The 26,904-nt window shown below is 42.3% G+C and overlaps 1 protein-coding gene across 1 annotated transcript in view; it reads right to left on the bottom strand.

The window, feature by feature from the left end:
- spo11 (SPO11 initiator of meiotic double stranded breaks) overlaps positions 1-26,624 on the bottom strand; it is a 34,775-nt gene extending 8,151 nt beyond the window's left edge. Inside the window, 11 exon segments of the mRNA XM_052031659.1 lie at positions 1,676-1,687; positions 1,689-1,714; positions 9,183-9,282; positions 17,953-18,062; positions 19,060-19,096; positions 21,322-21,408; positions 21,927-22,035; positions 22,504-22,570; positions 24,749-24,837; positions 25,413-25,526; positions 26,500-26,624. Of these exon segments, the coding sequence (XP_051887619.1) occupies positions 1,676-1,687; positions 1,689-1,714; positions 9,183-9,282; positions 17,953-18,062; positions 19,060-19,096; positions 21,322-21,408; positions 21,927-22,035; positions 22,504-22,570; positions 24,749-24,837; positions 25,413-25,526; positions 26,500-26,624 (876 nt within the window).
- Positions 26,625-26,904: the final 280 nt, after the last annotated feature.

The following is a 26,904-nucleotide window of genomic DNA, read 5'->3' as shown; positions in this document are numbered from 1 at the left end:
CATCTGGTTCACCAAACCCCTTCTGGGATGGAAATATGCCATCATTACATGTCCAGCCTTTACGTGACTCTTAACTCCATCCTCAGACAATAACTACCTGCATAGCCAGTAATATCCATTTCCCCTGACAAATTTAAATAAAGACTACCGGGAGTTTTGCCCTGGCACACCCCTAGTAGCAGCTGTGAAGAGGAAAAATCTATCGATAAGTCAAAATAAGCACACAATGAAGGTAGAGTGATTCTACTGGTGGGGGGAGGTGGTTTGTAGGGATAATTGACAAATTATGACTACTGATCTCACACATAGATATGTACTGGGTCCTCAACTTTGCAATGTGCTTATTGACAACTTATGTGGCTAACAGAGAGCCACATATCCCAGCTCTCAAATCACACAAAGACATACGGCACTATAAGCAGTGTAGAATAAACCAAAACATTTCAAAAGTATTAATAGATTAATAAATGGGTAAAACTGTGACAAATTAATTTCAAAAAGGCAAGCATGAGGTTACCCAGTTTATACATAAAATGGGCAGAATGAGATCCTTACTAAATGGCGTGAAGCCGGAAAGAGTCCATGCATACAGGTCACTTAAATGTCACTGACAGGAACAAGATATAATCAAAGCAGAGTTGTGATCTTTCATGTGGAAGATGAGAGCAAAAGGATTGGAAGTCACACTGAAACTGCAAAAAGCTGTTTAGTCCAAACCAGTAGTACTGTGCTCAATTTAGGTGCCATACTTAAGTATAAAATTCTCCTTGTAGAGAAAACTGAGATTTCTTGGAATAATACGATGGTTCCAAGGGTTAATTTTCTGAAGGAGATTACATAAATTAGATTTTTATTCTTGGAATTTGGAGTTTAAGGTCCTTCAGAGTTTTCAAGTCACCTAGGGGAACTAATGGTGGAGGCAGAGTAAAATTGTTTCTGCTGCTTGGGGAATCTAGGACAAGGAAACATAATTGCGAGTTAAGTTAGGAAACTCTTCAATATGCAAAGGTTGGCAGGAGTTTGGAAATACTTTCAGAGAGATGAGAAAAGGCAAGCACCTGAAATTACATGCCCTTTCCCATATCCCTGACATACTGAACAGCAGTACAGTGTTGAGCGGGGTAAATAACCTGATTCTCATGTCGCTACAAATGCCACAAAACCCCCAGCAACATTTTACTAATTATAAAATTACAATTAGGTTAACTGAAGGAAGCAAGAACGAGACATTTAAGATCTCCATGCATAATTTGGGTTTCCACCTTTTCCAATGGTGGCTGTTCCTATTAAAATAATAAGTGTTTAAATTAATTGCACAGATTTTAATTTATCCTTATAAGCCTTTCGAAAGCTCGTGTTCAGTTCTTTTTGTCAATCAATGCTGTAGTTTTTTTAAGTAAGTGTTTTTGTTCAGATATGCAAGTCACATAATAATCAATTCATGATGTTATTTGTCTTTTTTCTGCACGAGTTCTGATGGTGACATACCCAAAAGTAATGGGCAAAACAAGTGCACTCTGTGCAGCAGAACAGGCTGAAAATAGTACAGCTAGCGTTATATAGCTAGTTACAATGATGAGTACTGCAATTAATTATTTCCTGATAGGTAGTTCTGTTATAAACTTACGAACACTGAAAACAGTAAAACAAGCAGACCTTAAATAAATATACTCACCATTGACCCATAACTTGTATATGCCCATGATTTCAATACCTGAACAAAACCAGAGCAGGAATAAAGTGCATTGCTTCTTGTAGCGAGGAACAGTAAAGCTACATTTAATGTGGTAATTTAAAATTTTTTTTAAAATTTTAACTTTTATTTACAGCGTGGTAACAGGCCCTTCTGGCCCAACGAGTCTGTGCCGCCCATTTTAAACCCATATTAACCTACCCGTACGTCTTTGGAACGTGGGAGGAAACCGGAGCACCCAGCAGGAAACCCACGCAGACACGGGAGAACGTACAAACTCCTCACAGACAGCGATGGGAATCGATACCCCAATCGCTGGCGCTGTAATAGCGTCGTGCTAACCGCTACGCTACTCGTGCCGCCTCCAAATGAAAAGGTTTTTAAACTGGTATCTTTATTTGTATAGTAATTGGCCTTAAGTGGGTTCCAAGATTTGTGTACAGGTCCCATCAGCCACGCCTCCACAAGAAATACTAATTTTGCAGAGAAGTCTCAAAATGTGTGCCACTCTTGAGTACTTCAGATGATCAAATGAAAAGTCACGGGTTCTGCAAAATATTTAAACAAACTCTCAGGATATGAGCTATGCTGGTAAAATTGGCTCTAATTATCCATCTCTAGTTGTCTAATATTCTCTGTGATTTGAGACAACCAAATGACTTTGTAAAGAATTTCACAGGGAAGAATCACCACTTTAGCATGGACCAGGAGTCACATATGGTGAGACCTGCTAAGTTTGTGAGTTTCCTCCCCTAAAGACCTAAATTTTACAACCTGATATAATACCTTTAGCAATGTTCTGGCTGCTGCGAACCCACACAACATCCAAAGTGATTGTGAATGATGGTATGCCGGCTGCTAATCTTCCATTTCAGGTGCATCTTTTTGCCTTTGCACCTCATGCCCCACATCCATCCTTGAGAGTTCCTATTACCCGCGGCCTCCCCTCACTGTAACCATGTTGTTTTTCTTTTATTACTGCAGAATTGCAAGAGATTCCAGCTGGCCATCTGATCCACCACCCATTAAACTGAAGAATAAACATTCTAGCGAGGAAGGGGTAAGACACTGTATCATCGCACCTGACACATCCAAGCAGCATCTGTGTCAAGGACCACCAGGAATACAGTGGGGAGTTTAGTATGCACATATTTCCATGATAAAACACTTGGCATTATTAAACTAGCAGCCATGCCCTAGGCTAGGAAACATAGTTTCCACTCTCCAGAGAATGGCCTCCACTACAGACTACATTAAGTTAATCTACAGGAGAAAGCTGTGTGGGGTGGAGGGAGGGGGTGGATGCATAAGCGTAGCACCTTGCATTTCTCCAGACTTTACTAGGTCATTTGGAAGAGTTGGGAACTCATTCTCAGCTGTCAGGAAGCAGTAAGCATTTCCTTGCACGTTGGCACTGACCCACCCATGATACAGCGGTTGAAGAGGTTTTAGCTCCTGTGGCACTATAGGTCCAAGCTGCTTCCATCAATTTGATGCCAGATGTGGACTATAATCTGACCGGCAATGACTGTCAGCCATCATAGCACTGGATTTGACTTGTTGGCACAAGCTTAGAGGCAGTGACGGTGATCTAGCCTTCACTACACTGCAAGACCAGATGAAGGCCTGGCCTGAGAAAGTGCCGGTGGCACTGCAGTTCTCTCACAATGTGACGGCATGTGTGTTCCCGCCACTGGCATTCCAGCAGCAACCTTGCTGAATTTGCCCATAAGCCAGCCTACAGGTGCTGAGGCCGAGATGGTGCAGTCACCAACAGGGACAGCTATCCCAGAGCTTACAACTGCCCTTCATGGCTACACGCTGCCTCCTCCACTGTAATGGAGCAACATTACATTTGTGTGGCTCCAGGAAACCAACTTGTCATTTAAGTTAAGGCACTGGATGATTGTTCTAGTGACTTGAAATATTAACTATTTTATGTTATGAAGTACTTTGTCATCATGAACTTCACAACTTAACTGCAGAAGTTAGTAGCTTCCAAAGAAGGCGATACTGAAGGACACTGAGCAGTTGGTAGGTGGAATATCTGCTCAGTTATTTTAGCATTTATGCAGCACAGCCAAAAGTTTAATGAAGATTGGTAACAAGATCACAAGACAAGGGAGCAGAAGTAGGCCATTCGGCCCATCGGGTATGCTCAAAGGAAAAGGGAAAAAGAAAAAGAAATGAGAAATTGGGGAGGAGGGGCGGTGAAAAAAATCTATTCTAACCCCAATTACCGGCTTTATCCCCATATCCCTTGATACCTCGACTACTTAGATATCGATCTATCTCTTCCTCAAATACCTCCAATTATCTGGCCTCCACTGCTGTACCTGGCAAGGAATTCCACAAATTCACCACCCTCTGGCTAAAGAAATTTCTCCTCATCTCTGTTTTAAACCTGTACCCTCTAATTCTAAGATTGTGCCCTCTGGTCCTGGACTCACCTAGCCACATCTACTCTGTAACCATGTAAGTGGAGATGCCTGGCAAAGGGCGCATTGTAGCATGCAGTTGTCTCTGCACTGGAATGCAATGGTAACAGGCTCATTCCAAACGCTCATAAATCCTATCCCTAAGAATCCTCTGCAATAGCTTCCCTACCACTGATGTGAAACTCACCGGTCTATAGTTTCCAGGATTATTCCCTATTTCCCTTTTTGAATAATGGAACAACATTAGCTACTCACCAGTCCTTCTGAACCTCACCTATTGCCAGAGAGGACACAAAGATCTTGGTCAAGGACCCAGCAATCTCATCTCTTGCCTCTTTCAATAACGTGGGGTATATCCCATCAGGCCCTGGGGACTTATCTGCCTTAACGTTCTTTAAGAGACACAACACTACTTCTTTATTTCAAAATGCCCTGGCATATTGGCATGATCCACACTGGTCTCACTATCCTCCACATCCTTCTCCTAGGTAAATACCAATGCAAAGTTCTGATTTAGGACCTCGCTCACATCCTCTGCCTCCAAGCACATGTTCCATCCTTTATCCTCCAGTGGTCCTACCCTTTCCCTAGTTATCCTCTTGCTCTTCATGTTTGTATAGAAATGCCTTGGGATTCTCTTTAATCCTACTTGCCAAGGACTTTTCATGGCCCCTCTGGCTCTCCTAATTCCCTTCTTGAGTTTTTTTTCTCGCTTCTTTATAAGACCATAAGACATAGGAGCAGAATTAGGCCATTTGGCCCATCGAGTCTGCTCTGCCATTTGATCATGGCAATTTATTCTTCCCTCTCAACCCCATTCTCCTACCTTCTCCTCGTAACCTTTGACGCTCTTACTAATGAAGAACCTATCAACCTCCACTTTAAATACACCTAATGACTTGGCCTCCACAGCTGTTGGTGCCAATGAATTTCACAGATTCACCACCCTCTGGCTAAAGAAGTTCCTCCTCATCTCTGTTCTAAAGGGATGTCCTTTTATTCTGAGGCTGTGCCCTCTGGTCCCAGACTCTCCCACTGATGGAAACATCCTCTCCACATCCACTCTATCCGGGCCTTTGAATATTCGGTAAATTTCAATGAGATTCCACCCCCCCCCCCCCATCCTTCTAAACTCCAGCGAGTACAGGCCTAGAGCCATCAAATGGTCCTCACACATTAACCCCTTCATCCCCAGGATCATTCTCGTAAACCTCCTCTGGACCCTCTCCAAAGCCAGCACATCCTTCTTTAGATACGGGGCCCAAAACTGCTCACAATACTCCAAATGTGGTCTGACCGACACCTTATAAAGCCTCAGCATTACATCCTTGTTTTTATATTCTAGTCCTCGAAATGAATGCTAACATTGCATTTGCCTTCCGTACTACCGACTCAACCTGCAAATTAACCTTTAGGGAATCCTGCACTAGGACTCCCAAGTCCCCTTGCACCTCCAATTTCTGAATTCGCTCCCCGTTTAGAAAATAGTTTACGCCTTTATTCCTTCTACCAAAGTGCATGACCGTACACTTCCCTATGCTGTATTCCATCTGCCACTTCTTTGTCAATTCTCCCAACCTGTCCACGTCCTTCTGCAGACTCCCTGCTTCCTCAACACCACCTGCCCCTCCACCTATCTTTGTATAATCCGCAAGCTTGGCCACAATGCCATCAATTCCGTCATCCAGATCATTAATATATAACATGAAAAGTAGAGGACCCAACACCGACCCCTGCGGAAAACCACTAGTCACCGGCAGCCAACCAGAAAAGGCGCCCTTTATTCCCACTCTTTGCCTTCTGCCAGTCAGCCAATCTGCCATCCATGCTAGTACCTTTCCTGTAATACCAGGGGCTCCTATCTTGTTTAGAAGCCTTAAGTGTGGCACCTTGTCAAAGGCCTTCTGAAAATCCAAATAAACAACATCCACTGACTCTCCTTTGTCTATCCTGCCTGTTACTTCCTCAAAGAATTCCAACAGATCTGTCAGGGCAAGATCTCCCCTTAAGGAAATTGTGCTGACTTTGGCTTATTTTATCATGTGCTTCCAAGTATCCCGAAACCTCATCCTTAATAATGGACTCTAACATTTCCTGCCTTTTGCCTCCCTCCCTTCTTAAAGAGTGGAGTGACGTTTACGATTTTCCAGTCCTCTGGAACCACTCCTGAATCTAGTGATTCTTGAAAGATCACTACTACTGCCTCCACAATCTCTTCAGCTACCTCTTTCAGAACCCTGGGGTGTAGTCCATCCGGTCCAGGTGACTTATCTGCCTTCAGACCTTTCAGCTTCCCAAGCACCTTCTCCTTAGCAATAGCAACTACACTCACTTCTGTCCCCTGACTCTCTCGGATTTCTGGCACGTTGCTGGTATTTTCCACAGTGAAGACTGATGCAAAATACTTAGTCAGTGCATCCGCCATTTCTTTGTTCACCATTACTACCTCTTCAGCGTCATTTTCTGGCAGTACAATGTCAACTCCTACATCTCTTTTACTTTTTATACATCTTAAAAAACTTTTGGTATCCTCTTTTATATTATTGGCTAGCTTACTGTCATGTTTCAATCTTTCTCCCCTTATTGCTTTTTTTAGTTACCTTCTGTTGGTTTTTAAGAGCTTCCTAATCCTCTAGTTTCCCACTAATTTTTGCAATATTGTATGCCCTCCCTTTGCTTTTATGCTGTCTTTGACTTCCCTTGTAAGCCACGGTTGTCTCATCATCCCTTTAGAATGCTTCTTCTTTGGGATGAACTGATCCTGCATCTTCCGAATTACTCCTAGAAACTCCTGCCATTGCTGCTCCACTGTCATCCCTCCTAGGGTCCTGTTCCAATCAGCTTTGGCCAGCTCCTCTCTCCTGCCTCTGTAGTTACCTTTACTCAATTGTAATACTGATAGATCCAATTTTAACATCTCCCTCTCAAATTGCAGGGTGAATTCTATCATATTATGGTCACTGCCTCCTAAGGGTTCCTTTACCTTTAGCTCCCTAATCAAATCTGGTTCATTGCACAACACCAAATCCCCAACACCAATTATAATCCTCAAGGGCTCCGTTTGATTTTAGCTTCCTAAACCTTACATATGCTTGGTTTTCTTTCTTGACTAAATTCACCACCTCTCTCATCATCCAAGGTTCCCTTACCTTGCCATCCTTGTCCTTCCTTCTTACTGGAACATACCTGTCCTGTACACACTCCAAATGTCAGATGTGGACTTGCCCAAAAACAGCCATTCCCTTTAACTCTCCCTAGTTCCTGCCTAATACTCTTGTAATTTTCCATGCTCCACTTTAATAGTCTCCTGCAAGGTCCATACTTATCCTATTTATAGCTATCTTAAAACCTAAGGAGTTGTGGTCACTGTTCCCTGCATGTTCTCCTACTGAAAAAAATCAGTCACCTGGCCAGGCTCATTTCCCAACACCAGGTCCAATATGGCTCCTCCTCTCATTAGACTATTTACATACTGATTTAAGAAACTCTCCTGGATGCAACTAACAAATTCTGCCCCATCTAAACCTCTTGCACTGAGGAGGTTCCTGTTTATATTGGGGAAGTTGATGTCTTCCACAACAACAACCCTGTTGTTTTTGGACTTTTCCCTAGTCTGAGATGAAGTCCTTTCTCCCTGAATAGAGCATCAGTGACATTCCTATTGCAATAGTAAGTTGCAAGCTTTGATGTACGGCATAGGCCAACCACTGAAGCCCAAAATGATCTGGACGTCAAGCATTTCAAAGCAGCAGTGAACTCCAATTCTACAGGCAGAACAGTTCAGTAACAGGTGTGTGGCTGCAGCTCCACCTTGAGAAGAAAACAGATCTCTGTCTCAACTGACTTTGAAAACTTTGGCCAAGGATAAATTGTTCCACAGAGGATTCGTGGCTGGGCTGTGGCTCATTGTATATTGTTGAGGTACAGGATTTCCCTGCATAAGCGCTTTTCCCTCTCTTATGTGCTCTGGCACATGTTCATTGTCTACAACTGTTCTCCTCTGGCCTCCCCTTTTGCTGCACATCCAGCAGCACCTCCACTCAAGCCATCATAAAAAGGTTGAAACTGAAGGAGTTTCTGTTGTGCTCAACATAAATTGACACATCACCTCAAACTCTGGTCTAGTCATCCTCACAAGCTTCTAACCTCAGGTGCATTGAGTTCCCATAATAAAAGTGGATGACTTCCCCTTTAGATAATACAGGTGCCTTGCTGAATGGTCCACGTTCTTTATTAATCAAACAAATATGATACTATTTCAATGCAGGGCTTCAAAAAGATTGATGCACAACAATTAATGTCATCCGCATGTGCTCTAGCACTGGCCTGTTCCAGGTGCATAAGTATTGGGTAGAATATAAAGTGCTGCGCAAAATTTAAATTTTCTGCATAAGCTGAGAACTTCAGCAGTGTAGTTTACAAAAATGCTGCAGTACCTTGTAGAATTCTGTCCTACAGTTTTTTTTCCCCTCCACTCCACCAGCTGCAGATTTTGCCCACCTCATTCACTCATAATTAAAGTTCTGCCACAGAGAAAAACTTGGCCCTTAATTTCTATCAGATTTGTCTATTGAATCAAACATTTGTTGTCTCTCTACTGGTTTTCCAACTACAGGCAGAGTCTAAGTCACAGTTCTCACTTATCACTGAAGCATTATGGGCATAACTTGTGCAAGGCAAACTTGATTCATCAGAAACTGCACCATGAAATTGGTCTAGTCTGAACTGCAGAAGTATTAAATAGGAGCACCATTCTGGTAAGGTCAATACATTCATGAGGTGAGGGAGAACATACTGAAATAAATGACGCTCAGCATCTTCTGCAGAAAAGTAAGCACAACATTGTTACAGGATGTAATGAGTTTTCAATTTACAGGAAAACCAGGAATGCTTGAGATAGTTGACAGGGCAAAGGGTCCTGGACAGCCTGTATTAGTATTTGCATCAATGATACTGGTCCCCAGCATCCCCTCTCGCCCACCTTGATATCCTGCAAAACATTAAGTCACTGCCTTATTTAATTTGAAGTGTTAATCTGAAGCAGTAATTACCATGTGGGTCAGCATCCATAAGGGCAAAAATTGGGATTTGCAGTGTGTCCCACAGTTTCCGCACCATCAACCTGGTGCTCAGATCTGGCACTCCTTTACCCTGAAAGTCAGTTAAAATAATGGGATAAGGAAAACAAATACATGTATGCCTTAATAAATAATTCAGCTAACATGCAGCAAATAGCTTATCTATCATTATCCCTTCTGGATAATTGCCTGAGAAACACTAAAGTATCCTTTAAGCTGATTTAGTTTTCATTAAAACAATGAATGTCGGGAATGAAAGACTGTCCCACTTTTGGGTCAGAGGGCAGCACTAACAACAGCTCAATTGCACAACAAACCCTCCTGTTCACTGCATCATGGTGAACCTAGCAGCTCCGCAAAACAACTCTCCTATTTTCCCTGAGTCAGTGGCAGTTTTTGTACCTTGTATTCATGTCTATGACGAGCTGAATTCAGACTGTCCAATGCATTTTATGACAGGACTAATACTATCAGTAACAAGAGGAACATTCATGCCATTACTCTGAATCAGTTTTCAGCCAGGTATCAAAACGGTGAAAAAGATAGTCTGCTGCTATGTTAGCTAGAAGATCTTAAGCAAACTGAGTTTCTGAAGATCGTTTTTCACATTACACTGCTACTGACTACAACTTCAAGTAGAGTAATAGATTATTTAGAAAACCGGCAACAGGCATACAAACCTGTGTTTTCTAATCTGCACCCAGGGGTGTAGTATGGAAACTCTTTTAATACATGAACCTGGATCAAACAAAGTTTGAGAGGCAGACCAATATGGACGGTGTCCCACATATTTGCTGGCCATTGTCATCCACTGCTCTCCTCCTGTTAGGGAGCACCACACCAGAAAATACACATAGGTGGGGGAACGGTGAGGCTTTAGGGCAGTTCATTACAATGCATTTAGCAACCGTGTCAATGTTTTGAATGTGACGACAGTGTCCCAAGTAGAGCAGGCAGCATTTTCAAGCTAGAGGAGCAAACTCCTCACACAGAATGTGTGTATTTTTTGCAAAATAGCATCTTGTATGTTGAGCTTGGGTTTGAGTTTTAGTACATACATTTTGCTACTGAATGTACTATCCAGTCTTTCCCCCAAGCTTTTGAAGACCAAACCTCTAGCCTCCAGAAGTATCATTTAGCTGACATTTCACGTCCCAGTTTCTCAGATGAAAGGCTCGAGATGCAATTCGTACTCTTGACATCTCTTTCAATGTCCTCTCCAGGATCTTCACAATATCCTCAAAATTTCTCTACTGAGTGGGTGATGCAGAGACCATTAGCTTAGACGAAAAGATGAAATTTGGCAGATGGTGCCTAACTGTTGGTGTAAATGGTGAAATAAATGTGTGTTGAGCACACTGGTAAGTTGTTCTTATCTCTACACTTATAGTTCTAAGAAAACATACCTATTCTCCAAGAGGCTACTGATGGTTGCACTGAGATCCAAGCCCTCACACAAGGTGCAATTTGTTCAATGATGACCATGCAGCGTTCAGCTTAATTCACAATTCCCCGGATAATGAAGCAGGTAAGGTGCCAAACTAGCATATGTTATCCAATCTTGGATGCTGACTGCTGAAAATCCCCATCACCTACAAAAGTCAGGAGTCTGATGGAACACAATGCACATTGAATGAGCTACATCACTCAGAAAACCAGATCCAATGTACCACCTGAGCAAGCGGAGGATATTCCATTACACTGGGTTGTGCCTAAAATGAGACAGTAGTCCAACAGACGAATGAAGCAGAAGTATGACAAACAAGCTCATAGAATCAGACCTAACAATCAACATCCCAGACCATTTCATCGTGATTCATGGGTGTGTTCTGTCTCACAGGCAGGGAAGTCTGAATAGAGATGGTAGTACAGGGATATCCAGTTGATCAGGAACCCTCAGCATTGCCTCTGGAACCTGTGGACTCTCATAGCAGTAGATTAAACAATAAGAAGGAACTCTCTCTCCAAGGAAATAAACTAACTTGACCTTGTGCTCAACTATCTATCAGATTCATCTGTCTACGACAGCATTGCGTCATGTGATGTAGCCAAGTCTTTCACTCACACTGGGGGCATGTTCCATTATGTTAATTGTGACAGAATCAGATCTAGCTATGAAAACAAGGCGTCCAGGAGGCACTGTGGATCATCATCAGCAGTAGACTAGTATTTCACCATAGATCTGAAACTTCATGGTCGAGTAGGTTTCTCACTCTTACGGGTGATCCCGGTGTTATGGGGTGGGGGGAAAGAGGCGGGAATTGCTTTCCTACAAACCAGTAAATCAGTCCGTATTTTGATTTTCCTTAACGTGAAGCTGCGTCATCTGTACATGTGTCAAGAAATACAAGTTGAATAAGAACATAAGAAATAGGAGCAGGAGGAGGCCATCTGGCCCATCGAGCCTGCTCCGCCATTCAATAAGATCATGGCTGATCTGGCCATGGACTCCATCTCCCCATAACGCTTAATTCCGCTACCATGCAAAAATCTATCTAACTGTGTCTTAGATATATTTAATGAGGTAGCCTCTACTGCTTCCCTGGAATCAACCTGGTGAACCTCATCTGCACCGCCTCCAAAGCCAGTATATCTTTCCTCAAGTAAGGAGACCAGAACTGCACACAGTACTCCAGGTGCGGCCTCACCAGTACCCTGTACAGTTGCAGCATAACCTCCCTGCTCTTAAATTCAATCCCTCCAGCAATGAAGGCCAACATTCCATATGCTTTCTTGATAACCTGTTGCACCTGCAAACCAACCTTTGCGATTCACGCACAAGCACTCCCAAGTCCCTCTGCACAACAGTATGCTGCAATCTTTCACCATGATCTTCTATTTTTCCTTCCATTCGCTGTCTCCCAGTCCACTGGGACCTGCCCAGAGTCCAGAGAATTTTGGTAAATTATCACAACCGCCTCTACTATAATTTCCACCATTTCTTTCAGTCCCCTGGGATGCATCCCATCAGGACCAGGGGACTTGTCTACTTTTAGACCCATTAGTTTGCTCATCACTATCACTTTAGTGACAGCAATTGTATCGAGGTCCTCACCCCCCATTGCATCCATAACATCTCTCTTTGGCATGTTAGACATGTCCTCCAGTGAAGATCAACACAAAATAGTCATTCAAGGCCTCGGCCATTTCCACATTACTCAATACTAATTCCCCCTTCTCATCTTCCAATGGACCTACATTCACTTTAGCCACCCTTTTCAGCTTTATATAATTATAAAAACTTTTATGATCTGTTTTTATATTTTGTGCTAGTTTACTTTCATAATCTATCTTTCCTTTCCTTATTGCTTGCATAGTGGTTCTTTGTTTTTTTTTTAAGGTTTTCCCAATCTTCTAGTTTCCCACTACTCTTGGCGACTTTGTATGCATGAGCTTTTAGCTTGATGCTTTCACTTATTTGCTTAGTTATCCAAGGCTGGCTCTCCCCACCCTTACTGTCCTTGCTTTTAACTGGAGCATACTGTTGTTGAGCACCGTGCAAAATCTCTTTGAAAGTCTTCCACTGTTCCTCAACTGTCCCACCATGTAGCCGGTGTTCCCAGTCTACACTAGCCAACTCCTCCCTCATCCTGTTGTAGTCTCCCTTGTTTAGGCATAGTACACTGGTTTTAGGTTGAACTATTGCACCCTCCACTTGTATGAAAAATTCAATCATACTATAATCACTCTTTCCAAGAGGATCTCTAACTACAAGATTGTTAATTTTACCTGCCTCATTGCACAGGACCAGATCTAAGATTTGTAGGTTCACTAACATGCTGTTCAAGAAAGCTATCATGGATGCATTCTATGAAGTCCTCCTCAAGACTGCCTCGACCATCTTGATTCACCCAATGGAAGTTATAGTCCCCCATGACGACTGCCGTTCTATTCTTACATGCATTAAATATTTCTTGTTTTATTGCCTGTGCCACTGTAATGTTATTATCTAGTGGTCTATAGGCAACTCCAACCAGTGATTTTCTTTCCCTTTATCATTCCTAATCTCTACCCAGATGGACTCAACATTCTGCTCCTTAGATCTTATATCATCTCTCAATATCACCCTGATCTCATTCTTAATTAAGTGTGCTACCTATAGAAGGAAAATAAAGGCTGTACACGCATGTTCTTGATAACTCTGTAAAGATTTCTTGATAACTCTGTACAAGATGGCTTGCTAGAAATGTGAAGGCTAATTGAGAACGTTCTTCTGGGTAACTAAGGTTCTGTTGATACCGTATATGGTAGTGTTCTGTCGGTAACTAAGGGCTATCCATATATGGTGATGTCTGTCGATATGGTGAGATCTCACGTTTTGTCCGGTAGACATCTAATTTTACCGTGCAGCCATTTGGTTCTGTTTTTTGGCCATTTGGTTCTGTTTTTTGGCCATTTGGTTCTGTTTTTTTAATTTCTGCTATTTGTGCTTGGATGTTTGAAGTCATGTACTCTTGTACTACAAAGGAGGGCCGCGAGTTGTATTCAGTGGGCGATCAGTGGGCAGTCAGTGAGTGATCGGTAACTGACTCCCTGACTGTCACAGCTTTTGTTTGCAAATAAAAGTTTAATTTCTTGAAGAATCTTCTGCACCTCCTGGTCATCCTCGAATCTCGGTAGTCCACAACATACCCCACCCCCTTACCTTCCAGCCTATCCTTCCGTATTACCTGATAGCCTTGGATATTTAATTTCCACTCATCTCCACACTGCAACCACATTTCTGTAATGGCCACTAAATCATACCCCTTTGTACTGATTTGTGCCACAAGTTCACTGACCTTGTTTCAAATACTATGGGCATTCAGATAAAGTTCCCTTTCACTCATTGTCCTTTGAGAATCTAGTAACCTTTGTGTCCTTTGTGTTTGACTTTTCTGTACGCCACTCTTACCCTTCTCTTTGCTAACTTTTGCTCTGGTCTCTGCTTTGCTTCCCATCCCCGTTATATAAGTTTAAACCTTCCCCAACAGCACCTGCAAACAATCCCCCTAGGACATTGATCCCAGTCCTGCTCAGATGTAGACCGTCCAGTTTGTACTGGTCCCACCTCCCCCAGAACCTGTTCCAATGCCCCAGGAATCTAAAACCCTCCCTCCTGTAACACTGCTGAAGCTACATATTCAATCTAACTATGCTGCTATTCCTTGACTAGCACGTGGCACAGACATGCCTGACATCTCTGACCCTTGCACCCGGGAGGCGACACACCAACCAGGAGTCCTATTTGCGGCCACAGAAGCTCCTGTCTATTCCCCTTACCATGAAATCCCCTGCCACGCTTTTTCCTGCCCTCCTGTGCAGCAGAGCCACTCATGGTGCCATGATCCTGGCTACTGCTGCGTTCCCCTGATGAGTCATTTCCCCCAAAAGTACCCAAAGCAGTATACCTGTTTTGGAGGGAGATGATCGCAGGGGACTCCTGCACTACCTTCCTGCTACTGCTCTACCTGTTGGTCACCCATTCCCTATCTTTCCCTAGGCCTTTAAACTGCAGTGTGACCAATTCACTAAACGTGCTATCCACAACATTCTCAGCATCGCGGATGAACCAAAGCGAATCCATGCGCAGCGCCGGTGCCGTCGCGCGGTCTCTCAGGAGCTGCAGCTGGACATACTTCCTGCACACATAGTCATCAGGGACACTGGCAGTCTCCCTGAGTTCCCACATTGCGCAGGAGGAGCATGACACAGGTCTGAGCTCACCTGCCATGACTAAAAAGCTTTGAGGGAAAATAAAGAGACAGATAAAAAGAATAAGAACCTACCCTCAACTTACCTTAGTGTTGGGGGGGTTACGTCCTAACAAAGAAGGAAGTCAATAAAAGTGAGCTGCCAACCTGGTGAAGTTACAAACCGGATTTCGGCTTACTTACACATTAAATCTTAAGAAACACCATATATACATTCAGATCAGATCCGATTAAAGGTCTATGGTCCTGCAGCATTCAGATCTGGAGACACACAATTAAATTCAACAGAAGGCCACATGAACGACCTCATCTTCAATGATGGTGCCGTCCATCACTTGCAACAATCTTCAGTCTCAAGTGGTGAGTGGATGATCCATCTTGGCCTCTTCCTGAGGACCCGAACCTCACAGAAATCTGCTGTTAGCCAATTCCATCACTCCATATTATTTCATGAGGTTACTGGATAGAACAAAAACAATACCAATGGACATAATCCTGTTGTAGAATTATGCTAGCTGCACTGGCACCAGTTTACCGATAACACAGTTGTTCCATTACAGCTACACAACGCCATCCAGCCAACATTATGGAAAGTTGCCCTGAAGACCTTTTCTTTTCCCCACCAAAAGCAGAACAAATTCCATCGAGCTCATTATCACCCCTTCCCCATCAATGCACTCTCAATCTCTCAGCAAAATGGTGGAAAAGATATCAACAGCGCCATCAAGCAGCTCCTAACAATAAAATGTTCAGTGATGTTTTGAGTTATGGAGGGACTATTTGGCTCCAGATCCCATTACAGTCTTGCAACAAATGTGGACAAAAGAGCTGAATTCCACAGGTGAGATCGACTGCCCTTGACATCGATGCAACAGTTGACTGAGTCTGAAATCAAGTAGTTCTCATAAAATTGAAGTCAATGCAATTCAAGGGGAAAACTCTCCGCTGGTGTAAATATTCACAGCATAAAGGAAAACAGTTGCAATTGTTGGAGATCAATTATTACCTTAGGCGTTCCTCAGAGAAATGTCCTTGGCTCTACCATATTCAGATGCTTCATCAATACCTCAATAACGTCAAAAGTGGAATGCTCATTTCCAATCACAATTCCTCATATAGTGAAGGCATCCTTGATTAATATTCAGTGAAATTTGGAAAACATTCCAGCATGGGGAAATAGTGACAAGTAATGTTCAGGCCACACAAGTGCAGGAATTGAGCTTCGCCAATGAGAGATTCTAACCATTTCTCATTGACATCCAGCTGTAACCTTATGGAATAAATCAGCATTACATACCATTCATCGTTAATTTATGTTGGTTATTGCATCCCCTCCTGATTTTTGCCTTCTTCTTTCGAAAAGATTTTACTGAGAAAAGTTGCTGTGTCTTTTCATTATCTACTGAAGCTCTCTGAGAAATTTAAAGCATTTAATATTTTTATTTTCATGTTCGTTTGTGAGAATCGATCCTGCTAAAATTGGACGGTTTGATGCACTAGGATTGTAATGTGCCTTTTATTACAGCAGAATAACAAGATGAAGGATAAATTAGCATACACAATATCATTCCAAACATTAACAACTTACTGTGTTCCTAATGCAACTAATGCACCAAGGCTCTTAATAAGAGTATATCAATAAAATCTTTTGACACTGAGCCAGAGATAGCAGAAAATGCATCTAAAAATTGCCAGAAGTAACTTTTAAGGAACCTCTTAAAGAGGAGATAAACAGTGAGGTTTTGCATGGGGAGTTTGTGGGGATGTTGGGGAGGGGGTGGCTGGTGTAATTCCACTGATTGGGAACATAGCAGCCTGGCTTCCAACAGTGGTGATTAAAATGGGTGATGAGCAGAAATGGAGGTTCACAGAGAGCTCAAATATTGGTGTGGCCGGGGGAGGTTACAGGGATGGAGAAGGGTGAGGCCCTGTAGGAATCTGCAAAACAAAAGTGTTAGGGTTTTGAAAATGACCAGGAGCCAGTGTCGGTAAGGAAGTATGGGGTGAACAAAAGTTGTTGCAAGTTAAAATATTTGTTGCAGAGCTTTGGATAAGTAGAAGGTTATGTTTGGCAGAAGTGGGAGACTGGCCATGAATGGGCTGCAGTTGACTTGTATTGGGGGAACAAAGGATGAAGGTGTCAGCAGAAGATAGAGAGGTAATGTTAGAATCTGCGGCCTGTTCCAGAGATGGATGCAGGCAGTCTTAAAGAAAGAAGAGATATCTGGTCAGAAACCAATCTCAAAGTCAACCTCAAACCAATGTCATAAACTGCCTGGCTCAACTTCACGTCATTTCCAAGGAGAGATAGAAAAACTATGTTCATGTTTGAGCCCAGAAAATATTGCAAAACTGTATGTACTGAGCTGGAAATACCATAACTTGACCGATATAAGCTATGCTCAGTAGGAGCCAAAGGCAATGGCTTCAGATCTCCAGTATTTAGATGGAGGACATTTTTGTATGGATAACAAACAAATTAGAGGCAATAGAGGGGTAAAAAGAGGTGGTGATAAGACTGAGATGAGTTTCATGACTTTATATCTTCAGATGTTGTTGTCAAGGGGGCAACACAAAGGTGAGAAACTGAAGGTGGCCAAGGATGAACCTTGGGGATTCCAGAACTAACTGTATGGAAGGGGGAACAGAAACCATTGCAGATGATTCTCTGAAATGCAGCAAAGGCAATTCCATCTAGTTGTACATTGGAGGAGAGATCTTAAAGAGGACGATGGTGAGATCCTCACTGTCCAGAAGGCTAAAAATAGAAGTCAAGCAGGAGAGGTCACAGAGGATGCCTTTTTTAAAATTATCATAAAGGATAACAAGGACAGGGAGCATTGGAAATGTGATTGGTGAGATTCAAAAGGAAATTGCTTTTTGAAGAGGTAGAAAGGGACTGTGTATGGAACAAGAGAGTACAAAATATGGAAGAACCAGGAGATTTTATTCATAAATCGTCAATTAAGCATTTCAAGTGTACATAAACATAATCCAATGTCACTGCAAGAATTGGATTCCTTAGCAATAGAATAACAGAAATGTCTTACCGTTATAATAATACAGGGGAACGATTTGGTACAAAAGTCATCATCTAATAATCTCTGAAAGGTGGCGTCTTTTTCCACTACGAGCACAAATTGAGCAGGAGAATTCAAATCTTAGAAGTTAAGGTAAATTGCAGGCAAACTTAGGAAATATTTTTGGTGATATTAAAAGAATTATCATTCCTGTCTTCCAGTATAGCACTAACTTAATTAAAATAAACACATTGATACCTGGATTCTTGTAGCGTACTGAGCAATGAGATATGAACACGTGAAACTTTTAGTCACTGTTAGTGAGATGGGATATTTCAGGCCAGAACTTTCCTTCTGATTTTCTTAAGCCGTAGAATTTTGTACTAGGATACTGATAGCTGTCAGTTTACCCATTGTTTTCTTACTCTCATCACCTCTTAAGTCTAGTCAACCTTTCTTGACTTTTGTCCATTTTTCTATTCCTGCCTTTGTTTCTATTCCATTAAATCTTTTCCTTGTTTTCTGCCTCCTTCAAACAATGATTATTGCCTGTCAAGACAGCGAACAAAAGAACTTGATTTGAATTGTTTGTATATGGTAAAAAGTAAAAAAAATGAAGAATAAAGTTCAGTGATGTCCCATGAAACCAAGTGATCTGCTGCTGCTATAATTTTCTTTAAGCATCAAGTTCTTCATATCTAAATCACATATCAACCCATTAAGCAAGTCACGGCATTTCTAACTTGGTACATACAATTCTGTAATATCTTCTGCTACAGTTCAAAAAATATAACAATGTTCATATAAATATTAACATTAGAAAGCTACTGTGATTATTTATTCCAGTAAGTTGGATAGCAACATTTGACCATCCCTGGTAGTTATGAGATTAATTTTGCATCTCCTCCTTTGGTCTTTAAGTGACCAATGGACAAAAGGGATGACCAATCCTGTTCCTGGGTTCTACCAATGCTGGCAACAAAACTGAAAAGAATGGCATCAGTGGCCCGGATATCTAAAACTTTCCTTTGTCTTTACATCAGAAATCTTTCACTGGGACTGAAAAAAATTATGTAATCCTCCAATGCTAGAATACACAACCAAAAAACTACATTTTCGTATCATGGAAAAGGATACTTTTTATCCCGTCCACATTGGATGGCACAAGAACAGCCTAGGAAATGGAAGAGAAAATCAGCCATATATATCTAAAACATAATTAACTATCTTGTAGTTACGGATCCTCTTGGAAAGAGTGATCATAGTATGATTGAATTTCTGATACAAATGGAGGGTGCAATAGTTCGATTTAAAACCAGTGTACTATGCCTAAACAAGGGAGACTTCAACAGGATGAGGGAGGAGTTGGCTAGTGTAGACTGGGAACATGGGCTATATGGTGCGACAGTTGAGGAACAGTTGAAGACTTACAAAGAGATTTTTCACAGTGCTCAACAATAGTATATTCCAGTTAAAAGCAAGGGCAGTAAGGGTGGGGAGAGCCAGCCTTGGATAACTAAGGAAATAAAGGGCATCAAGCTAAAAGCTCATGCATACAAAGTCGCCAAAAGTAGTGGGAAAATGGAAGATTGAGAAAACTTTAAAAAGCAACAATGAACCACTAAGCAAGCAATAAGGAAAGGGAAGATAGATTATGAAAGTAAACTAGCACAGAATATAAAAACAGATCGTAAAAGTTTTTATAATTAAATAACGTGGAAAAGGGTGGATAAAGTGAACATAGGTCCCTCGGAAGATGAGAAGAGGGAATTAATATTGAGTAATGTGGAAATGGCAGAGGCCTTGACTGACTATTTTATGTTGGCCTTCACGGTGGAGGACACGTTTAACATGCCAAAAAGAGATGTTATGGATGTGATGGGGGGGGAGGACCTCGATACGATTGCTGTCACTAAGGAGGTAGTAATGAGCAAACTAATGGGTCTAAAGGTAGACAAGTCCCCTGGTCCTGATGGGATGCATCCCAGGGTACTGAAAGAAATGGCGGAAGTTATAGTAGAGGCATTTGTGATAATTTACCAGAATTCTCTGGACTCTGGGCAGGTCCCGGCGGATTGGAAGACAGCGAATGTCAAGCCACTGTTTAAAAAAGGATGTAGCCAAAAGCAGGTAACTATTGGCCAGTTAGCTTAATGTCTGTAGTCGGGAAAATGCTTGAAGCTATCATTAAGGAAGAAACAGCAGAACATCTGGATAGAAGTGGTTCCACCAGGCAGACACAGCATGGATTCGGGAAGGGCAGGTCCTGTTTGACAAACTTACTGGAGTTCTTTGAGGATATAATGAGCGCAGTGGATAGAGGGGAACAGGTAGATGTTGTATACTTGGATTTCCAGAAAGCATTCGATAAGGTGCTGTATAAAAGACTTATCCATAAGACAAGGATGCATGGAGTTGGGAGTAATGTATTAACATGGATGGAGATTGGTTAACCAATAGAAGGTGGAGAGTCGGGATAAATGGGTGTTTCTCTGGTTGGTAATCAGTGGTGAGCAGGGGTCTGTGCTGGGCCCACAACTGTTCACGATATATACTAACGATTTGGAAGAGAGGACTGAGCGCAGCGTATCTAAGTTTGCTGATGACACTAAATTGAGTGGAACAGCAAATTGTGCAGAGGATGTGGAGAGTCTACAGAGAGATATAGATGGGTTAAGTGAGTGGGCAAGAGTGGGGTATAGCAAAATAAGAGTTTGGGAAACTCTATTCCTTACTTTGGCTTCACATTCCTTCCCATATCTCATATTAGAATCCCAACACTGAGGAAGCTATTTGGTTTGTTGAGTTCATGGCAGTTCTCAGAATATTGCCATTGGTCTGATTTCCCCAATTACTTCACTATAACCTGTACTCTCTCCCATGCACATCAACTCCTCCCCCTCAACCTCCCCAGATCTCCTGTTACCTACCTGCACCAGAGGCAATTTTACAGCAGCCAATTAACCAACAGGCATTTGTGGGATGAGAGAGGAAGACAGAGCACCCGGGGGGAAACTTGTGTGGTCACGGGAAGAATATGCCATACAGAGAGCATCCAAGGTCAGGATCAAACCCGGGTCGCTGGACTTGTGTGGCCTCAGCATTACAGAAATAAATTTGATGTCAATCACAGGTTTCTTTGTAAGACATCAATTTCTACAATAAAAAAAACTACTGAAATTAAATATTGTTTAATTGACGTATAATAAACTTTCATGGAAGATATCTGTAAACGGGAAACACAACTACATGGAACTGCATGAGCAAAGAGTGATGGATCCTTTCTTGATCCTCATTTTTCTGCATTTGTTCACAGATTCGTTCCTCTCCAATACATATCTTTGCTGATAGAAGCTTGAAGACTAACTTGGGGAATTCTAAAATGAACCTGGTACATACAGTGGAACTGCAAGCACAGTTCACTCTGCTGCCATCTTCCTCGGTGTAGCACAGATCGCCTGCAATGCAGCCTTTCGAGGTAGAGAGCTTAAAAGAAAGAAATCAAACATTTTACAGAAGAAATACTTGCACTTCATGACCTACGAGCATCACAATGGGCAGTGTATGTAGATAATAATCACACAGCATAAAATATTCACATGAAGAATCCCCAATATATTCAGAGCTTTCTTCTTCTAGCTAAAACTATGATTTAACTTAATTAACTGAGCGAAAAATTATCAAAATGTTTCAAACATCTATTATCCCATAGTCTAGGAATCATTTCCGAAAATCAAAGGCTGTTTAAAAAAAATCAGTAACTCCATTACTGCTCTCAATAGGTGTCTTATTTGCTCTGCCATTTGCATTTGAGGTACATTCAGATTTCCTTCTTCCCCACACAATGCTGGCCATTCCTTGGGAAAGTTGCATTATCTTTGATCAAATATGAAAAATTTTGGTATACAACTTGTCTTTGTAAAAAAAAATTACTCACCATGCCTTTATTTTTAAGTTCCCATTACTGTTTTGCAGGAAAAGGAATGTGTGTGCTAGGTACTTACAATGTGAAGGCTTCTGCGTGGGACTTTTAGCATGCAGCATACGTCATTGATAATACCGTCAAGAATAACCTGTGAGCCAAACAACTGTGTATCATTGTAGTATAGATCTCTGAAATAAAAATGACCATTATCATTTACTCATTGTCGCTAGGTTAAAATCCTGAAATGTTCTAGCTAACAACATTATGAAAGCATATTCACCACATGAATTGTTGTAGAGGAATATGGCAACTTAACACCATCTTCTGAATGGTAACAAAAGGAATAAGCAATAGACTCTATCTTTGATTGTAGCACTCAAAATTAATACACAATCAAAGCAAATGAACGTATGATCAAATTCCTGTGACGATAACATTGAACCCACTTACTATAAAAGGGCACAGCAGAATTTCAGTTTCACAGATGGGGCTTACCAAGTGATGTTGATACTAGTGCCCAATTTCTATTTATCTCACCTTGCTAATTTACAGCAAAACATGGTGAGTAAATGCTTAATAAAAATCCCAGACAGGACAGACATCTGCTATCTCCTCCATCACATCTATATTGCCATATTATCTTAACTTTCTGTCACCTTTTAGTTGCATAAGTATTGCTCTGCACCAGCTTGTAGATCATCGACAGGGTCTTAAGTATCAGAGCTGCAAGGAAAATAGCTGTTACTAGCAGTGACTTTTGCTTTCAAAACTCTTTCATTACACCCTGTAGTATTCATTTTTTTGTGGTAGCAAAATAATCCACATCCAGTATGCAAAACACAAATACAACCTCAACTGTTATCAAGTGAAGACAGTTTGGACCAGCCTTGCATACCTTCAAGTAGCTTGACCTGGCAACAGGATACCAGGAATCCTTGTATTATGCACTCTTTTTTTGGTGGCTTATCAAATCAAATATAAACATAAATATACATACAGCAAAATATTCCTAAGCAGCTTCCGGAGATGCAGGGATTGAATGGATATGAAACAAAGAATTGCTTGGTAGATGAGATAGCTTTAAAGGCTGATAGTCAAGCAGTCAAAGATGCTAAGATGAAGATAGCTGAAAGCTGGGCTTCCACTGGTGTGGAAGACAGATGCAGACAAGAGGTCAGAATCAAAGGTCTGTTAAAGTTGGAGTAGGACAAACTTGTTCACCTTGAGAAATCACTGCAAGTATAAAAACCCTGGGGAAATTAGACAAATTTCTATACCTTTCTCCATCTCTTTTACCAGATTCTTCAAAAGACTGTTGCGTCTGTGGATGTTAGGTAAAGACTAGGATAGATGTGGCAGTAATGCCTCTAATCCTGCAATCCAAAATTCAGTGCTAAGACACCTTTGAATAATAGAAAAGGCTAGGCTACCAGTGCCCATAGAACAAGAACTCAGCAAGAAATCAACTACAGCCAAAGGGGTGAAAACACCTTCAGAAAATAATTTCAAGAAATCACCTCATAATCTCTATTAAGCTTTACAATATTTTAAATTTATTTCATGTATTTTTCCTTTTGTAATACATTATTGTACACTTGTAAACTGCTAATAGTCTGTATTATGAGTAACATGAAGAGTTAACAGTTATTTCAAGTCATACTTTATTGTCATTCACCCATGTGCTATAAAAACACATGGAGGAACGAAATGTCATTTCCCCCAGACTTACACAACAGAGGACATACATAGAACAGAGAACATACAATAAACGCAGACAAAAAAATTGTGCAAGTACAAATAGTGCAAAAAATGGTATATACAGAATACAATATTAGTGCAGGGTTAGTGCAAAACTGAGTTGGACGAAGAAAATACAGAACTCAGTGTGTTGCACTAAATGTATAAACATGCTCAGCAGCAGCCGAAGTTCTTATACGCCATTGTGCAAACCAGGGCTTTTGACGCGGCATTTGTCTGAAACTGCCTCCAGGGTATTAAATTAAATTTTAAATTTTTTAAATTAAATTAAATTTTATTTACAGCGTGGTAACAGGCCCTTCCAGCCCAACGAATCTGTGCCACCCATTTTAAACCCATATTAACCTACCTGTACATATTTTGGAATGTGGGAGGAAACTGGAGCACCCAGAGGAAACCCACGCAGACACGGGAGAACGTACAAACTCCTTACAGACAGCGATGGGAATCGAACCCCGATCGCTGGCGCTGTAATAGCATCGTGCTAACTGCTACGTTACCTGACAGCCTGGGGGATAAAGCTGTTGTACAGTCTAGTAGTTCTGGCCTGGTTGCTTTGGTACCGCTTGCCAAATGGCAGAGGGACAAGTAGGTTGTGGGAGGGATGAGAAGGGTCATCTATGATTCTGCAGACCTTGCGTGTGCATCATGTATTATAGATATCCAGGATGGAGGGAAGAGGTACTCCAATGATCTTTCCAGCTGTACTCACAATTCTCTGCAAAGTCTTATGGTCAGAGATGTTACAGCTACTGTACCAGGCAGAGATGCAGCTGGTCAGGACACTCTCGATGGTACCCATGTAAAATGTGGTGAGGGTGGGGGAGGGCAGGGTTGCTCTCTTCGGCCACCATAAAAAGTAGAGACGCTGCTGTGCCTTCTTGGCGAGGGAGGAGGTGTTGGTTGACTAGGACAGGTCGTCTGCTGTATGTATTCCCAAGAACTTATAACAGCTGACTCTGTACAATGATGCCATTGATGCACAGGGGTGAGTGGTCAGCCTGGCCTTTCTAAAATCCATAATCATCTCATCTCAAAAAACTTTGCATTTAATCAGTAGACAATTTTACATATCAAATATACAATTACGTACATAATAGAGCATGCATTTGTGTGGTAACAACCACTGAAGTAAGAACTTACCGAACCTATGGACAGATTTGGAACATTCACACTTCACTTTGCTCACAGTGCAATCAGACACCATCTGTAAACCAACATTGCCATCAAACCTGTCAATACAGAAAATTTAATTATTTTAGCCTTTACTTGTTATTACTATTATTTAGAACATAGAACAGTACAGCACATAAACAGGCACTTCAGCCCACAATGCCAGTGCCAACCACGATGGCAAACTAAACTAGACTTATCTGCCTGCACATGATCCACATCTCTCCTTTCCCTGCATGTTCATGTGCCTGTCTATATGCCTCTTAAACACCACTATCGCATCTGCTTCCACCACAACCCCTGGCAGTATGTTCCAAGCACCTACCACTCTCTGTGTAAAAAACTTACCCTGCACATCTCCTTAAACTTTACACCTTTTTAACAATACTTCTATTGCCTTGTTAATACAAAAATTCAATTTTGCAATTGATTCTATTTCTAAAGAAATTTGTTCACAACACATTTACTGAAAAAAGCACATCATTGATTGAATCTCTTTTTGTACAATATTGTTGCTTTTGGACCAACTAAAGACAATATGACTTGCTTTGCTTTTGTGAGATTAATAGGACACTTGAATTTTTCAGAAGATGCTCTTGACTTGAATCATCATGTGACTATGGTAAAAACATACCTAATATTTTCCCAGGATGATCTCTTATCAAAAGTGATAACTGGGGCTTCTCCTTTTGCAAGGTAGGCCAGTGTCTCTTCAATAATATTTTCAATTGCTTTAAGAACATCAGAACTGAAAGAGTTATCATAAATTAATTTTATTGAACAGAAACAATATTCAAGGTAGTGACATACTTAAATTAGACTGCTTTGAGGAATGAAAACTTACATTGTTAAAATGTTTTATTAAGAATCAGTTTATAACTCTTCTGCACAGTTGAGCATTCTGATTATTTTACATTTAATTTAGAAATCAAATATTCAGTTACAACTTCTGATTTAAATGTCAATTAATCTTAAACTGACAGTGGTCAGGGTGGGGGTGGGATGCAGACTTAAAGTGACAGACACTGGAAGTTCAAGACACATTTCCATACAGCCACAGAACATGCAGCATCTGCCTCTTTAACTCTTTGCTTCCCATCATCCAGGGACTCAAACAGTCCCTCCAAGTGAAGCAGCAATTCACTTGTCCTTAAAAATATGACTCACACTGGGGAAATCAAATGCAAATTGGGTGATTGTCTTGCAGAACACCTCTGTTCAGTCTGCAGAGGTGACCCTGAGCTTCTAGTGGCCTGTTTCTTTAATTTTCCATCCCACTCCAACTCTGACCTCTCAGTCTATGCGATTCCAATTAAGCTCAACCTAAGTTCAAGGAAGTGCATCTCATTTTCTGATGAGATGCCAGCCCCCACCACCTCAATCCAAACACCCAGCACCCACCACCACCCCACCCCAACACCCAGCGCCCACCACCCCAACCCAACACCCAGTGCCCCCCACCCCTGCCCCAACAACCAGTGCCCACCACACCCAACCCAACACCCAGTGCCCACCACCCCCGCCCCAACACCCACCACCCCCACCCCAGCACCCAGTGCCCACCACCCCCACCCCAGCACCCACCACCACCCTGTTCCAACACCCAATGCCCACCACTCCCACCCCAACACCCAGCAACCCCACCCCTGCCCCAACACCCAGCGCCCACCACCCCCACCCAGTGCCCCCGACAGCCCGGCGCCCACCACCCCAGCCCGTACCTGTCCAGCGGCTCGGCTCGCACCAGTTGCTGCCCCGAGCCCTGCAGCTCGGTCCCTGCCCGCCGAGGCCGCCGGAGAACCGCACGGAGCCGCCGCAGCGGCCCGGGCTCCCCGCGGAGCGCCATCACCCTCCCCCACACCGCCCGCCCCCCCCAACCGGGCATGCGCGCTCCCACCGCGCCAGGGGGCGCGAGCGGATGGCGGGAACACCGGCGTCGCGGACAGGGCGGGGGCAATGGGAGGGAGAACGGGGGCGCTGGGCTGTGTTGGTGGCACGGGGTCTGAGGTGGGGTTTTGGGGATTGGAGTGAGGTGGGATGGGGGCTGAGTTGGGGGGGGTGGGGGCAGGTGGGGTAATGGGGATGGGGGTGTGAGGTGGGGTGGGAAGGGGCGGGGGTGTGAGGTG

The sequence above is a fragment of the Pristis pectinata genome, chromosome 16 (genome assembly GCF_009764475.1).
Source record: "Pristis pectinata isolate sPriPec2 chromosome 16, sPriPec2.1.pri, whole genome shotgun sequence".
Taxonomy (NCBI): domain Eukaryota; kingdom Metazoa; phylum Chordata; class Chondrichthyes; order Rhinopristiformes; family Pristidae; genus Pristis; species Pristis pectinata.
The sequence above is the reverse complement of the archived record's forward strand: the minus strand, read 5'-3'. Positions and strand labels throughout refer to the sequence as shown.